Here is a 14,802-nt window from a genome sequence, read left to right as displayed (position 1 = left end):
GGCCGCGAGGATGTGACGAACCCCCATTGTGAAGGTAATCTTAGACACAGAAGAAGCAAAGAGGGAGTCGACGAGCGCGCGACCAGTGAATGCCATTGCCGCCGCGATGGCTCCAAAGCGTCTCTCATTGATTTGCGTGGTGGGTGATCGTTTACAAAACAGGGCAAATCCCGGGCTCGCAGTCGTCCTTTATTATGTACTAAACCCTCAGCGTCTAATCAAGAAGAGATCCCGAATTGCTTACCAGTCAACATGTTGAGCACCTTTGAAAGTTGTCTTTCAAAACACCGCAGTCTGACAGGTTTTGCAGGGCTGCAGTTGACCATAGCTAAGACAAACCCTGGTACGGATGCTTGCCTGCCTGGTAGCCTGTACCTTCCAGCTTCAAATGTTACGGGCTGTCTGAAAGGCAAAGAGATCAGTCAAAGGGTTGGACATGGAGAGAGCGAGAGCTGCTCCTTTCGACGCACGCCGTTTGTATCCTCCCCCTAAACACATTATTGTCTACAAGTTTTCAACACCAGCAGCAGCACTACGAGATCTTGAAACCAAGTCGAAAGGGGGTCGGAAGTAAAATGGATCGGATCGAGACAGAGAGGGCGTCGGCGTCGGCAATGGCATTTGCACGTAACAATCAACCAAATCGAGCGTATCGTAAATGCCTCAGCGCGCGCATCCCTCGTTGGGATTCAACTTCGCAACTATACCCGTACACTCATACTCCGTGCTGTTGGCCACTACTCGTCTCACGAACACCGCTGTGCGCCTAATGAGAGTGTGCTGTTGTCTTCTTCATTGCTCTGTCTCTGCTTATCTATGAGGCTTCTGATATATGAATGCCTACGACCCCTGTATGCTCGGCCTTGGCCTAATCAATGCTATAGCTTCATAAGATTGACACGCATTCATACATGTTACAATATGACCACCCAGCCTAGCCAAAAACTGTGACCGCCTGCTGAATTCTCTTTGAAAGCACTCGATGGTTTGCTCCATCGCCTGTATGTGCGCCTCAACGTGACGCAAGAAAGGCCTGACTTTCCTTGCCGGCACAGCGGCAGGGCAATCATGTGAAGCAGCGTTCAGAGGCGCGCCGAGCTGGAGCTATTGCCACCCACATCAACATACACGATATACAGGATTGAGAAATGTGTGGATCAGCTCCGGGTTCAGCCTCAGGCCGGGGACCACGGGCTATGGGCCGAGGCAGTTGATTATATAATTAATAGTGAAACATGGTTTATAAATATCAGTATGTAATTATAGTTGCTTGATGAGTGAGTACTCGTAGGTCACCATCTAGTAGAATGGGGTGTAGGGACGTAAATTCTAATTCATTAATTACATAATTATCCCGGCGATTCGATCCCGACGACAGTGCTAATGATGACACTCTCACTCTTGCCCTCCTGCTCTTGTAGAGTACTTCAAGCACCCTACTTCGTGTGTACTAACTAGTACATAGTTCTCATTAGGTATTGACCCCCCAAAATCTTTCCCTTTCCGTTCAGCGCGGTTCAAGTCAATTGAGAAATGGACAAGAGAATCAAAACACTAAGCGGTATGAGACGGTCTAGGTGAGTACTCAGAGTACCCCTGGGGAAGGGAGCTTGGTTTTCTCTATGATGAATAGGACCGAGGACCTACTTAATTAGGGAGGCACATAAGTCGAGTGGTCATTAGTTAATTATTCGAGGCCGTTAGGCAGGGGTACTACATAAACAAGTATGGCCTTAGGTAGGTAGGTGGTTTTACACTATGATTCAACATCGACCAGTCACTCCGTCCGTCCATCCGTCCGCTCAACAAGCAGCCAATCAATCAATCCGGCAGCCTAGGAAGCAAGCAAAATCAAAACCTGATCCGATTATATGTGCCACAACAAAACGCCAATTCGATCACGTCCAAAGATGAAAAGAAAGAAAAAAGGGGGGGAACCTTGCCCCGCCCACTCCCTCTCTCCCAGATCGAGGGGTCTTTGATCCAGTCTCATAGCCCCGACAGTTTCAAGTGCGCCTTTCAAGTAAACAACGGGTTAACAGGTGATTAGGTAAGGTATTGGGTGTAGGGCAGGAAGGAAGTCGCGCGAGAATAGACAATCGCTTGCGTGGGATGTGTTGGTTTGTAGAGGTTTTCCGTGCACTTGGGGAGTCTTCGGCTTCGTCCCATGAACGAGATTCCATCTGCTGAAGAGCCAGCAAGTGTTATCTTTCGACAATGCCAACCGCACCCAACCCTATCTGGCGTATCGTACCGTATCGGAAGGGACAGGAGAAATAGGAGGTTGGCAGGAAAATGCTCCTCTTCTGCTCATGTGAGTGCGCAGACAGATCTGTTCCCTAGGATAGGAGAGGCTCGCAAATCAAGACAAACGCTTCCAGCGGGCTCAGTTCTAGCTGCCCGCAATTCGCAGCAGCGTAGCGCAACTCTGAAGAAGACGATCTCTCTCGCTCTTTCTCGTTCTAGACATGAGAATACTTAGCTTGTTCTTGTGTCTCATGCCCTCTTCTTCCCCGCAGCGATGAACGCCTTCTTCCTCGCCGCAACATCACCTTCGCCCAGCCACTTGCTGGCCTTAATGAGCTGGATGACATTGATGATCTGTTTCCCCGCCATGACGGGGGCACTGATGCCCGCGATGATCCAGGGCACGGTGCTGTCCATCTTGTTGGCGCGAGCCATCTCCAGCGCACCTGCGCTCCACGGGTTGGCGAACAGAGTGCTCGGTTTGGGGTGCGCAGGCGAGCCCGGTTGCGTCGATTGGATGCCGCTGTTGTGGTCGTTGACGGCCAGCAGTGAAGGTGAGAGGAGCGGGGACGAGAAGGAGAGCAGGTATAGTGCAATGAAGAACGTCTCGTTCAAGAGGCAGAAGAGGAATAGAACGGTCTGTGGGTTTGGTTCTCATGTTAGTTCGATCCAAAGCTTCGAGTCCACCCTTCGTTTGAGAGAAGAGAAACGTACCCTATTGGTGTAGTAGAGATGCAGAATCCAGCTCCTGCTCGAGTCGACCTTCTTGTGACTCTGGCCCGACGACCCCATGGTCAACGTCGCGTACATGTGAATATAATGACTGGCGAGGTCGAGGCTGATCAAGCCCTGGAAGACGATACTCCATCTGGGGAAAGCAGATGCAAGAAACACAAGCAGACAGGACGTGGTGCAGCGATCTGTCACCATGTCCAGCACGGCTCCGAACGTTGTGGATTGGTTGTATCGTCGAGCGGCTATCCCGTCAGCGGCGTCGAGGAGGCACGACACACTGTATAGCCCACAGCAGGTCCGCGGATGCAGAGGCATGTAGTAGAGCGAAGCGATCGCCAGCACGACTCGGGCATATCCTATGGGAAAGAAAAAGAAAAGGTATCAGCCAAAGCCATCGCACCCCCCCGGGTTTCTCGTCTCGTCTTTTTCCCTCTTGCCGGGGGAGTTTTGGTGAAAATGCTCACCGATGATGTTTGGAATGAACAGAAAGATGTTTTCTTCATGGTAAGTGTCTTCCTCAATCTTTTCCACCACTTGGGTCAACGTGGCCTTCCCATTGGGCTGGGCATGGCTCTTGGACTTGTGCCGTTCGGCCATGTTGGGCTTTCCGGAGAAGCCGCAGGCTTGTTTGATAACTTGGACGAACTGCTAGCAGCAGATAAGAGGAATCTGCTCCGAAGCGCTCTTGAGGAGAGAGAGTAGCGTGTGATTATACACCTCACAGGAAGTTTGACCAGGAGTCTGTTGAGGGAGCTTTCTAAGCGGGGCTTGGGAAATTTCTGGGGTTGAGGGTCGGTCTGGGAATCGTGTCGGAGGCAGAGGGCAGAGGGCAGATCGCAGGCAGGCTTGATAAGGAGGTCCAATGGTTCGAGATAAAGTGCAGGACTAGGTCTTGGAGCACGCGAGCTGTGTCAATTGTTCCCTTGAGAGGCGATGAATGAACTGTTTTCTCATCCGAGTAGAAGTATTTATCTCTGGTCGTGCAACAGCAGCAGTTGTGAAAGGAAGTGGCCTTAATCATCAGATCGCATCAGACCCGAGTCAGGTTCGCTAGTCTTTGTTTACGAGGCGGACCAACCACGGACAAAACCATCCATGGGCCCTTATCTCCAGAGCACATCATACACATACACATACTCGATACTCGACTAACCCTCTGATAAGAAGCATCTAGCAACTCTATTCACAGGCATACTTCTTTCATAGTAGATATACACAAAGCACGCCCGCTTCATCAAACGAATCTAGAACCCGAGCTTTCCTTCTTCACTTTTCTTTCACTGTCGACGACTCCGGGGATCAGAAGCACTCTGCCTTTTGTAATCACGACTGTTCTTGGTCGAGAGACTGCCAAACCCACCCTCCTGTCGTCTCTCCCATCCGCCCATTCGTACCACCAAACATGTGGCATTATCGCCCTCGGTCGTCACCTCGGTCGCAAAATTGACCACGTCTCTGGCTGCTAGTTCGGGAGTTTTGGCCTCCTTGACAATGTCCACCACTTCCTGATCGTCAAGCGTACCTGAAACGCCATCTGAAATCAATACCATGAAGGAATACTCGGCCGCTCCGATCTCCACTCGCCGGATCTCCGGCTCTGCACTGACTCCGATCCGCTTGGACGCAATATCACCAAATGCTCGAGTATTGGCGAGCCCCAAGACTCGCTCTTCCCCAAATGAGTCAGTCACAAATGTGGCCGCGTACCTACGCAGTCGATTGCTTTCGACTGGGGAAGATGGATGATGGTTCGTGGTCAATGGAACTGCTTGCCCAGTACTTGTGGAGCACAGCAGAATCCTGGTATCTCCTACATGAGCAACAAGCATGGATGAGGTGGTTGATGGGTTCCAAAACGGGGTGGGTGATGGCGTGGACAGCAGTGCAATACTGCATGTGCTCCCGCCCTTGAATCGATTTTGCCCACCAATATGTGCAGCAACCCTACTGGGCTCGCCTAAGATGTCACCATCATTCAGCGGCCGCTCGGCTCGTGTGTTGTCTCGGTTTTCTGAATGTTTGGCTGCTTGAGCCGCCACGAAGTCGTAGTCAGCCTTGAGGAAAGCATAAGTCATGACCTCTTCGATGGAGGCACCAGAGCTGGTATCTCCGCCGCCAGCATTCGTAAGAGAGGACTCCTCTCCAGAGTATGGGTTTCCGTTGTAAATGGAAAAATAAGGTGGCTTAAACCGGCGAAAATATCCTCCGACTAGGTCTTTCCAGCCCCTAACCAGCTGTTTCTCCAAGGTCTTGATGTTTTCTGTATTTGCATTCTGAATGACCGGAGGGTTACCCGGGTGTAGAGGGCGGCTGGCAGATGTGGATTCTCCGCTATGTCCATCGCCAGCTCTACCTTTACCCTTATCTTGCTGAGGTTCGTCCGTGCTTGTGGTAGGCACCGCCTCCAAAGCAACCTTGCCCCTTTTCACCGCTGCTTCATCTTCAATCAAACCGGGAGCAACACCAGCACGTCTATCTTTCTCTTCCTTCTTCTGTAAACTAGACTGAAGTTCGAAAGAAATGGCCGACTTCTCTATGTAATCGTGTAATCGCTCTCTAAGAAAATCACTGCACTCTGCACCCCCATGACCATCGAAAACGCCAAAGTAAAAGACTTGAGGGTCACCACTGATATTATCCGCCGAGGTGGCTTCTTTGACCTGTTTCTGGGTGGTGACGGAGCGAGGCGGCTTTTTCGCAAAGGCCGGGAGCTCGATGATGCCAGCCTGGTGTGAATCTTCATTATAGGGTCGACTCCCCCGAGAGACAGAGGCGCCGTAGTGATGTTTGGCACTCCTCAAGGGAATTCGCACAACGGTGGTGTCTCGGGAGACAGAGGGGTGGGCGGCAGGCTCCGATCGGCCATCTGGAGTATGGGGAGTTGAGTCCTTCCTAGGGAATTTGTGGGCAAGTCCTGTCAAAGAGCGGGAGTCTGGGTGTAAAGAAGAGGAGGGAAGGTGAGTGACGAAATAGTCGTGGAATAGGCGACGTTGTCTATGGTGATGGGCAGAATCCCGCAGTCTGGTCTGTGTTTGTGGGCGGGTTTGTCTAATGAAGGTAGACAGAAGGTCTAGAAAGCTGGTCAGACCAGCAAGTCGGGATGGGGGAAGAGATTGGACTAAGCGTACCATAATACGCATCGGATGGGGAGCTGAGAGCTCTTCTGCCGCGGGACATGGCTGCTGGTGAAGCTCGCCAAGCTCGCCATAGCACTAAGGAAGCAGAACCGTGGTTGTGTAGTGCATAGCCAGGAGAATATGGAGCTGGCCAGCGGGGGAAGGGAGAGCATGAAGCTGTAGAAGCAGAGCGGGAGATCTTGGAGGGTGGATTGTGTAAGTGGGTGTGGGTGCGGGTGCGGATGGCTGTTGAACTGCTCTTCGTGTTTGCGTTTGCGGAGTTGAAGTCGGCAAGAAATCACGGCGGCAATTTTAGACGCGGATGACAGCCGCTCGAATTTGATATTTTTCCGAGACCGACTGCCGCCCGAGTGCAAATGCACTGCTTTATCAACAGAAGATCGAGAACTGGCCCCAAGCTTGTCAGGCAGAGCAAGTGATGATGATCAAAGGCAAAGGAGATGGAATCTATCTTAGCACTTTATTTCGTTACTAGATTTATCAGAACTGCTCTCCCTCTCATGTATCCTCTCGTCTATCTCCATGTATTTATCGACATGATATGCATAAGCCTCATGCGGTCTTTCACGTCGGAACTACACTGTAAATCATGCACTCATTCTCATGGTTCGTCATACTCCATCACAGCTTATGCTGCGATGAGAACCCACCATCCGATGCCCGTACCCCGAGAGACTTTGCGCCCTCATAAGAATCAAAGCTCTCATCGCCATGGAAATGCCAACCTCTCTCCTCGCCCTGACTCAAATGCGCACAATCGCTGTTGGCGACACAATCCCAGCCGCCCGCAACGCCCGAACCATTTCTCCAGTCCTCGCGGAAATACCAGTGATCATCGGCATCAGCATCAGCAGACCCCGGCAGTGACCGGCGCACAAACCTACTGATCCCACAGGTAAAGCATTTGAAATCCTCCTCATCGTGGTCCTCGGGCATCAAGCCCGTCAGCGCTCTTCCGGTAGCGATGATCTGCGCCGCATGACCACATAACAGCAACGCGACCTTCTCATCACCCCGGCCAGCTGATGAGTACTCCTCATCGACATCTTTCACGATCGCCGCGAGTGCGCGCGCCACACGGTCATGCAGGGGCTCGATGCGCTCACCATGCTCCTCTGGTACGACCCTCGACTGATACGAGTCGTCCAACCAAGGGAAAAACTCGCGCTTGAGTCGCTCCGGCTCCGCAGGGTGAGGCTGCACGAACCACGCGCGCCCGAACCATTCGCCGATGCCCCGCTCGCCCCGGACTTCCAGCGGCGTGTGTTTTGAATGCCGCGAGATGGAGTCTGTGAGTTCGATCTCTCGTAGCCTTTCTACTGTCGGGCGTAGCGTCTCCAGGCACCGGTAGAATAGACTTGAGTAGATTCTGAGTCGGTCGTGCTTGACAAGTTCATCTAGTCGGAGCGGTGACGACGAGGCAAAGTATTCTCCGGTCTCGATCGCTTGTGATACCCCGTGCGACGCTAAGGGAGGGTCTGCGGGTAGTCCTGTTGGGTATGGGTGGCTCGAGGTATATTTCCCCGTGGTGGGATCCAATGTCCACGCGAGCCGGTGGCCGTGTCGCAGCAGAAGGATCTCGGTGACAGGCATTGTTTTAAGTAGGGTTGGTGCGTCAGGACATTGTCGGGAGAACAATATGGTTGTGTGTAGAAATGAATCAATGTACCAAAGCTCACACGGTGGGTTCTGGCTGGAAATCAGCAACAAGACGCAGGAGTCGAGAATAGTCAAGAATAATCAACCGCTTCGGCTGTGGTTGACAAATTTGGAGATTGGACAACCCCGTCGAGATTGCCGAGGTTGCAGCCTTGCCGATTCCTCCGCTCTTCTTAGCAGCTCCGGTTCCCACAGCCTCATCCAGCGACTTACGAAATAAATGCCATCCAACATCAATATTGCATCCGAGCACACCTAGTGTTCATCTTTGTAGTTCGCTTACTTAATAATATATCTGCTCTAGCTGTGCATCCGCCTCCGCTACGCCATGACCACCTCCATCATCATCCCAGCCTATCCTCTCCTGCAAACCCGCCGCTTTCAAAATACACCTGGCAGTATTCCAATTCGCCAGGTCCGGTTTCTTCTGCCCCGTAAACCACCATGTAATCCAAGGAAACATAATTCCGAAATCTGACAGCGTCACATGCGTCGTGTCGTGCAGAACAAACCCGCTGGTTGCCGTCGGCTCGCTATTTTTTGCGTCCTTTTCTGTCCTCACGGAGCTCCCATTCTGCCTTTTCGACTCGTTCATGAAGTGTCGTGGCGAGATGAAATTCTCGAACAAGGTGAGAGTTTCTGCTTCCGTCTCTGTCTTGATTGTCTGTGGCTCTGCCGCGAGGACCTGAGGCATATGTGAATGCACTTGCGGCCAGTGCCACGCACATTCTGATGAGAGCACAGCGATCGTAGTCGACATCTGTCCATATGCCTGATCTGATGTTCCGTCGTGGCATGGAAGGGGCTTCGAGGTTCAGCCACTTTGTCCTCGGTGACCGCAGCGGCATGAACCAGGGATCAAGAAGAATCACTGGTGAGGTTGCCTTGATTTGTTCCACAAGGCTTCGCGGTGCTGGCTGCAACAAAAGCGAATGTTCAGGGAAGGCAGCATCGCTCTCCTGTTTGACCCCTTGTAATCTGCTCTCGTGGTAGATCGTCTTGATAAATTGAACCATAGTAGCTCCTCCAAAAGAGTGTCCAGCCCAAATGACCTCACCCGGATTGAGATTCAGTGATGAACTGGGAATGACATTCATATTACCTGGGTCGTCGGCGAGGTTTGCTATATGTTTCCCTTCATTAAGAAGTCCCAGAGCTTTATATGTTGCCATAAGCTCAAAAAGTCGAATTTCAAACTGCCTGTCCCGCGCTTCCCAGACGCCAGGTCTGATCTTCAGCGACACGTTCTTGAAGTAAACCGAAGTTATTTCGGTTGGTTGTTCATTAGGCACCTTCGAGCCTTCACGACGCGCCAGTGACAGAACGCCACTTCCATCACGATGATCGATAGCAACACAAAAGATACCTCGAGAAGCAAGCTCCCCAAGAAGAGCACTATGGCTATTCATACCACCTACCAGCCCGTGCGAGAATATCAGTACCGGCAACGGGCCGTCCTCGCATTGTAGCGCAGCGTTCTTGTATGCTGGCATCATGGTTGATCGCAAATAGAAAGGAACCGACAGCAATATCTTTGAAAGCCATGGCTCTAGTCGAGCCATGCGAAGATATGCACCGAGATGTGCTGTTTGAGGCTGTGGAAGCCATGGCACACCAAAGGCGGCATCGGCGCTGAGCCTGGCAGGATAGAAAATTCGAAATTTGATCGTTGATGCTGGAAGTTGCTCTGGAATACACTCGAAACCTAGTGACGATAGTGATAACTCATATTCTGCAGTCCCGACCTTCTCTGGGCCAGTATATTCCGGCAATCTCGGTAATGGATTCAGGAAAGACAGCATGTTATTGACAGACGGCACCGTGTGAAGGTCGAGGACGTGGATGAGGAGAGACTCTGTTTGATGGCTCAGGCGAGCTATGTATCCAATAATGTCCGTATTCAGACCTCAGCCTTGAAGAAGGTATCCCCACTTGTGTCGTCGATGTCAGGGGTAAAGTGTTGGGAACCATGGCTGTCAAGTACTGGTAGAATCCGTTTGCTGTGGGTTACTGATGCAACTACGGCCGTAGCTGCAGGTTATTCACATGTTCACGGATAGGAGGGCCTTTGCTGTGTCATAGAGAGCCTCAAGTTGCAGGCAGCTATGTATCTTCTGAAAATATGGATACCAGAAAGGTGATTGGAGTTGCAACTCAGGGAGCTCGCTGACTGTGTGTATGATGCATCGGTCGCATCACCGGCGCAATGATCGCGATTAGGATTAGCTTCAACGATGCGGTTCGGTTCGCTTGGATTTGTGGACACAAGATGCCAAGGGTCAGAGTCTTACACCAGGGCAGCCTTGTTCACTAATCAATATACTCAGAAGACTTGTTCGTGGAGCCTCAGTGATACCAGGTATAAAGCCGAGGCATCTCCCTTCAGAAGTTGTTGAGAAACCAGACCAACGATGCTACCCACTAGACGCCTTTCTATGCATCCTAGGCACGGGCAGTGATTCCATTCCTTGAATGCCTTATTCCTTGCTGCTCCTTGGTCGTGAGAGTAGGAGATCCTGAGACGCTAAGAGCAAATTTTCGGGCCAAAACTTTAGCGATGCCGTTCCCTTCGCCAGCCCCATTTCTGCCGTCGAAGTTCTAGGAGAAGAAGACTGGCAACGAGAAACGCCAAGCCGGTGTATATCTGTGGCCACAGGTAGGGTCGCCCTGACTCTGGTCGCCTGATCTCGAGGGCGATCGCTTCAGAAAAGAATGAGGGCATCGAAACAGACAGCCACATCAGGCCCAGTCCTGATGGAAGCTCCTTGAGATCAACTACCTCGGCACACAGTGGTGCAATGGTGCCCCAGTAGATTCCACTTGTCGCCCCACTGACAAGACCAAGAAAGATTAGCAGACCATAGGAATTGGTAGGGATCCAGATGGCAAATGCCATTAGACAGTTCGATGCTGTCAAGGCAGTAGCAGTCGTGATCCTTCCATAATGATCACTGACGACTCCAATGAACGGTCTTCCAATGGCAGTACCCACGTTTAACATTCCGGTTATGATGCCAGCCTGGCTCTGCGTCAGGCCCAAAGACAATGCGAAAGCGGAAAGTGTGTAGATGAAAACGATATACCCCAGTATCGAAAAGAAGGTATACCCGACCAATAACCAGACATTGTACCTCTTCAACAAATCCCAGTCGATAGCTTTTATCCTTGGCCTGATCTTCTCATTTCGATCTCTGATAAGGAAAGAGGCAACGAGCAAGACGACAAAAGATACCATTCCGGTGATTCGTAGCGACCAGGCAAGTGACAGGTTCTCAATCATTGGCACGATTGAAAAGCTCCATACAATACCACCGATTCCCGAACCTGCAGCAGCGATACCTTGTGCAAGGCTCCGGTTCCTGTTAAACCACTGCGGGAGGAGCGGAGTCGCGGGTAACCAAACAAAGCCGGTTCCAAGTCCGACAAGGACTCCCTGACTCAGCACCAGTTGCCAAAACTCGACCGCAAACGAAGCTGCGATAAAGCCCCCAGCAAACAGGAAGCATCCGCAATACATTGGAACGTGAGTTCCGAACTGGCGTATGCAGAGATTGACTGTTGGGGTACATAACATGGCAGCGGCGAAATTGGCTCCTCCTACAAAGGTAAATTCTAGGTTTGTCGTGCCAATAAAGGTTTCGTGACTGATGTAGTACGATAGGTAGACGCCAAAGCTCTAGAAGGACCCAGGGCCAGAGTTAGCTTGCACTTCCATCTAGTTATGAGGGAGTGGTTCCTTACAGCAATGACACCCCAAGTAAAAGCGTTTATGAAGTGGAGACTTATGCAAACAACCCAACCGTAGAGAGGCTCAACGTCGGTCGCTAGACTGATGCTCGCTACATTCGGCGACAGGGCAACTTCGACCTGCTCTCCTTCATCTCCGATATCCGCGCCCATGGTCGAATGTGTGTGATCTGCAAGTAAAGACTCGACTGGCCGTCATGCGGCGCGACAACGATATGCCCGGCTTCCGTTCACGAGCATCGGCCAGGAAACAACAATATACCGCACAATGGAGAAGCGTCGACGCAGGTCAATACAAATGAGGCAAGTAAACGAGTGCATAAAACGAATAGTCCACATCCGAAGTCAGCTCGGGGATGATGCGCGGTGATTGTCGTACGTGCGTTCTTCCATCTCATAAAGCTCTCTGGTTCATGCAAATCAGCTGGCGTACTGCAAAAGGCCTTGAATATTGGAACTAAGAGATTGTACCTCAACATGTTCTGACACGGTTGGCTCTTCTTTCGCATTCTATGAACTGCGAATTGCTCTGCAAAGATTTTGGTGGCGATCAACCAGCGTTCTTCTCCGCATTCGACATTGAAAAGATGTGTCATGGTCCATCGCTCCATATAACTTGGAGAAACGCTTGCCGGTCTACCGAGTATAGCTCCCCCCAAGACAAAACCACACGCTCCTAATGCTGTTGGCACGCGTTTTTCAGCCTCCTGAACACTCCACACGAACTCCAACTTCTGTTGTAGATATTTCCCTATTCCAAGTAAAGCCAACAAATGTTCAACCCCCAAAGTAGTAGGGCGACAAGGGCAAGCTTTGTGCGGAAATCTACGAATAGCGTCTTCGAATCAATCGTGTTGCAGGGAGGTTTTGTCGTATCAATCTTGGATTTGAAAGCTCTAATGGGACCTCTTTGTTCGTTGATGAACTTTGCCGTGAGGATGGGCAAAGCAGATGACACATTCGAGCTGATATAGAGGAATAGTGCTGACAGGATCGTAAACTCGATTATATCCGTCCAGATCACGTTAATCCCCGCAGACCTTAGCAAGACATCGAACCTTCGAAAGCGAAGCAGGCCGTGAGAATTGGAGGCTAACCATATATGGTATTGCAAGACGAAAGTCTCCAAGGAGCATCGACCAAGCCACGCAAACAAACGACTCCATGATCTAGATAGCCTTTCTGTCGAGTTCCTGATGATGGCAAATGCCACCACAACGAAGGGAGAGGTGATAGGATGCCAACGGTTGTAATCATACTTGTCTTCAAAGCTGCCACAAAAGCAGATATATGCAACAACCAGGCAAAGAGCGCCAGGTACGACTGGACGTCGGAGCCATCGGCGGCGTTTCACGAAGTCAACGCTAGTTCTGGAAGGTATCACAGTTGAGATATCATCGTTAGCAGAATCTCGTGAACAATAAGTACCAGCGAGCATTCCAACATAAACAACATATGCATCAAGCTGGAATCTGAACATGAACTCCTTTCCGTCAATTATCATCAAGCCAATGCGTAGATTCGCGACAGTTTTGAATAGAGACTCAAGCGTGCTGCTTGATTCGACCAAAACTCTGATCGTGAGTGCTGATAGGACGATTCGAAAGATCAGCTCATGTGTGGTGAGCCTAGATTTCGAAAATGGAACCATGGTGATATAGATGATCAGGAACCATAAGCTAGAGAGCATTGGAAAGTAGTATAGATCGAATTGAGTGCCCATCATAAATGCGAGCGCGATGCTCAAGATATTAGTTCTGAAAAGAACGATAGCTATTCTTCGACTGGAGAAATCGCCAGTTCGAAGGAAATACATTGTATGACCATATCCTGTCATGAAGAGGTAGGAAGCTACTAGAACACGTGCCAGTTGGTACGCCCAAAGGACTTTGGACATGCCAAAGTAGTGGTAAAGCAGAATAACGATCTGCATCCATCCTTTCCACTCTTCAGTTTGGGACCTGGACAACGACTGTGGATATCGGAGGTGCGAGCTTGTGATGTCTGTGATGGTCCTGGTGGGAGATGCCACACTGGTCGATGGGATCAGACCGAGGAGTAAGGTAAAAATTGAGAGCACACTAAAGGAGGTTGGGTCTACCAACTTGGATGACTTCTCGAAGATGACGCTTCGGTCTGCCACAAAACAGTAATTGAGTGCAATCATAATACTAGTCACAGATTCTGCAACGCAAGGACGTCTGTCGCGGTCTGGGCTTCCGTCTGACGAGCAGTGTCTGCACCTTCTGTGCTTGAGATGTCTCAAGAGATGACAGATGACAAAGGTGAGGCCTAGAAGTAGAAAAAGCTTCTGGGCTACGTTGGGACGGTTGCTTGAGACGCAGCAGTATGCTGTGTATTGATCTTCTGGGATATGGCCCGAAGGGTTGCATATGGAATTAAGCAAAACGTCAGCGATAACAGGAGTAATAGTGTGGCTGATGTGAATCCCGTCTTGTTCAAAGGCGTTGATTGCTCCATCAATCATCTCGAGATAGCTCCGAAAAATACCAAAATCCATGCTAGCGTTTTTGGAGGACGAGATCTCGGTGGACAGGATATTCCAATGCCCAGCTCTCTCCGAGTCAAATGGCCCTGATGGGTTGATCGCCAATCTTTTTGACTGGGATACCGATATGGGGAGCAAAATGGCATTGAAAGGTCCGAGGCGAGAATCTGGGCGAGTTTGCAAGAAGTGACGTGACACGCTTTGATGCCTTGGCCCCAGGTGTTTGATATGCCACAAGCCAGCACCGACCACGAATAGCTTTGAGACCTCTCCACCGTTTGGAGAGTCTGGAAATACATGCTGGTCGACTGCACTAGTTGCGTTGAGAAACGGATCCCAGATAAACTTCACCTCAGCCTGCTCAGAGGAAAATATTACGTTTTGGTGCTTTCCGGACTTCGAGTGAATGTCCAGAGCGCGTGAGAGGTCCAACTTGTATGATATTGCCCAGAACAAGTCCCTCGCCGTGGAGTCTCCGAGAAATATGAGAGATCGTTTGGAGAGACATTGCTGAACATCGTCGGACTTGTAGGGATAGAGCATGCATCCGTGGGGTGCCCAAATCCTTGTTTGATTTTTCTGACTGAGGGTCTTTGGCCACTTTCCACTGATCAGCAGATTACTGCATCTCTCATTGATGGTGCTCTCTAACAAAAGAGTTAGCTTCAGCCTTCCTCTCAAGGGCGTGAAGAAGCACCAACCTTGAGGGTTCCAAGTGGAAAACACTGCAAGCAGCAGACAACAAGTAAGACACAGCAAGCCTGGCAG

The 14,802-nt window shown here is 50.7% G+C and overlaps 6 protein-coding genes across 6 annotated transcripts; all 6 read right to left on the bottom strand.

The window, feature by feature from the left end:
- Positions 1-2,496: 2,496 nt before the first annotated feature.
- On the bottom strand, positions 2,497-3,579 carry A1O9_09331 (CDP-diacylglycerol-inositol 3-phosphatidyltransferase; the record flags this gene model as incomplete). Its single annotated transcript, XM_013402024.1, has 3 exons — positions 2,497-2,886; positions 2,962-3,338; positions 3,447-3,579. The coding sequence occupies 3 exons, from the start codon at positions 3,577-3,579 to the stop codon at positions 2,497-2,499; spliced, it is 900 nt and encodes a 299-aa protein (XP_013257478.1).
- Positions 3,580-4,259: 680 nt separating this feature from the next.
- Positions 4,260-6,159, bottom strand: A1O9_09330 (uncharacterized protein; the record flags this gene model as incomplete). The annotated part of the gene is made up of 2 exons (XM_013402023.1): positions 4,260-6,052; positions 6,111-6,159. The coding sequence occupies 2 exons, from the start codon at positions 6,157-6,159 to the stop codon at positions 4,260-4,262; spliced, it is 1,842 nt and encodes a 613-aa protein (XP_013257477.1).
- A 581-nt stretch (positions 6,160-6,740) lies between these two features.
- A1O9_09329 (uncharacterized protein) lies at positions 6,741-7,712 on the bottom strand (the record flags this gene model as incomplete). Its single annotated transcript, XM_013402022.1, has 1 exon — positions 6,741-7,712. One exon carries the CDS (start codon positions 7,710-7,712, stop codon positions 6,741-6,743), a length of 972 nt encoding a protein of 323 aa, XP_013257476.1.
- Positions 7,713-8,311: 599 nt separating this feature from the next.
- Positions 8,312-9,580, bottom strand: A1O9_09328 (uncharacterized protein; the record flags this gene model as incomplete). Its single annotated transcript, XM_013402021.1, has 1 exon — positions 8,312-9,580. The coding sequence occupies one exon, from the start codon at positions 9,578-9,580 to the stop codon at positions 8,312-8,314; it is 1,269 nt and encodes a 422-aa protein (XP_013257475.1).
- Positions 9,581-10,329: 749 nt separating this feature from the next.
- On the bottom strand, positions 10,330-11,678 carry A1O9_09327 (uncharacterized protein; the record flags this gene model as incomplete). Its single annotated transcript, XM_013402020.1, has 2 exons — positions 10,330-11,454; positions 11,520-11,678. The coding sequence occupies 2 exons, from the start codon at positions 11,676-11,678 to the stop codon at positions 10,330-10,332; spliced, it is 1,284 nt and encodes a 427-aa protein (XP_013257474.1).
- A 598-nt stretch (positions 11,679-12,276) lies between these two features.
- A1O9_09326 (uncharacterized protein) lies at positions 12,277-14,577 on the bottom strand (the record flags this gene model as incomplete). The annotated part of the gene is made up of 1 exon (XM_013402019.1): positions 12,277-14,577. The coding sequence occupies one exon, from the start codon at positions 14,575-14,577 to the stop codon at positions 12,277-12,279; it is 2,301 nt and encodes a 766-aa protein (XP_013257473.1).
- Between the last annotated feature and the right edge of the window lie 225 nt (positions 14,578-14,802).

This window comes from Exophiala aquamarina, assembly GCF_000709125.1.
Source record: "Exophiala aquamarina CBS 119918 chromosome Unknown aczIA-supercont1.9, whole genome shotgun sequence".
Lineage (NCBI taxonomy): Eukaryota > Fungi > Ascomycota > Eurotiomycetes > Chaetothyriales > Herpotrichiellaceae > Exophiala > Exophiala aquamarina.
The sequence above is the reverse complement of the archived record's forward strand: the minus strand, read 5'-3'. Positions and strand labels throughout refer to the sequence as shown.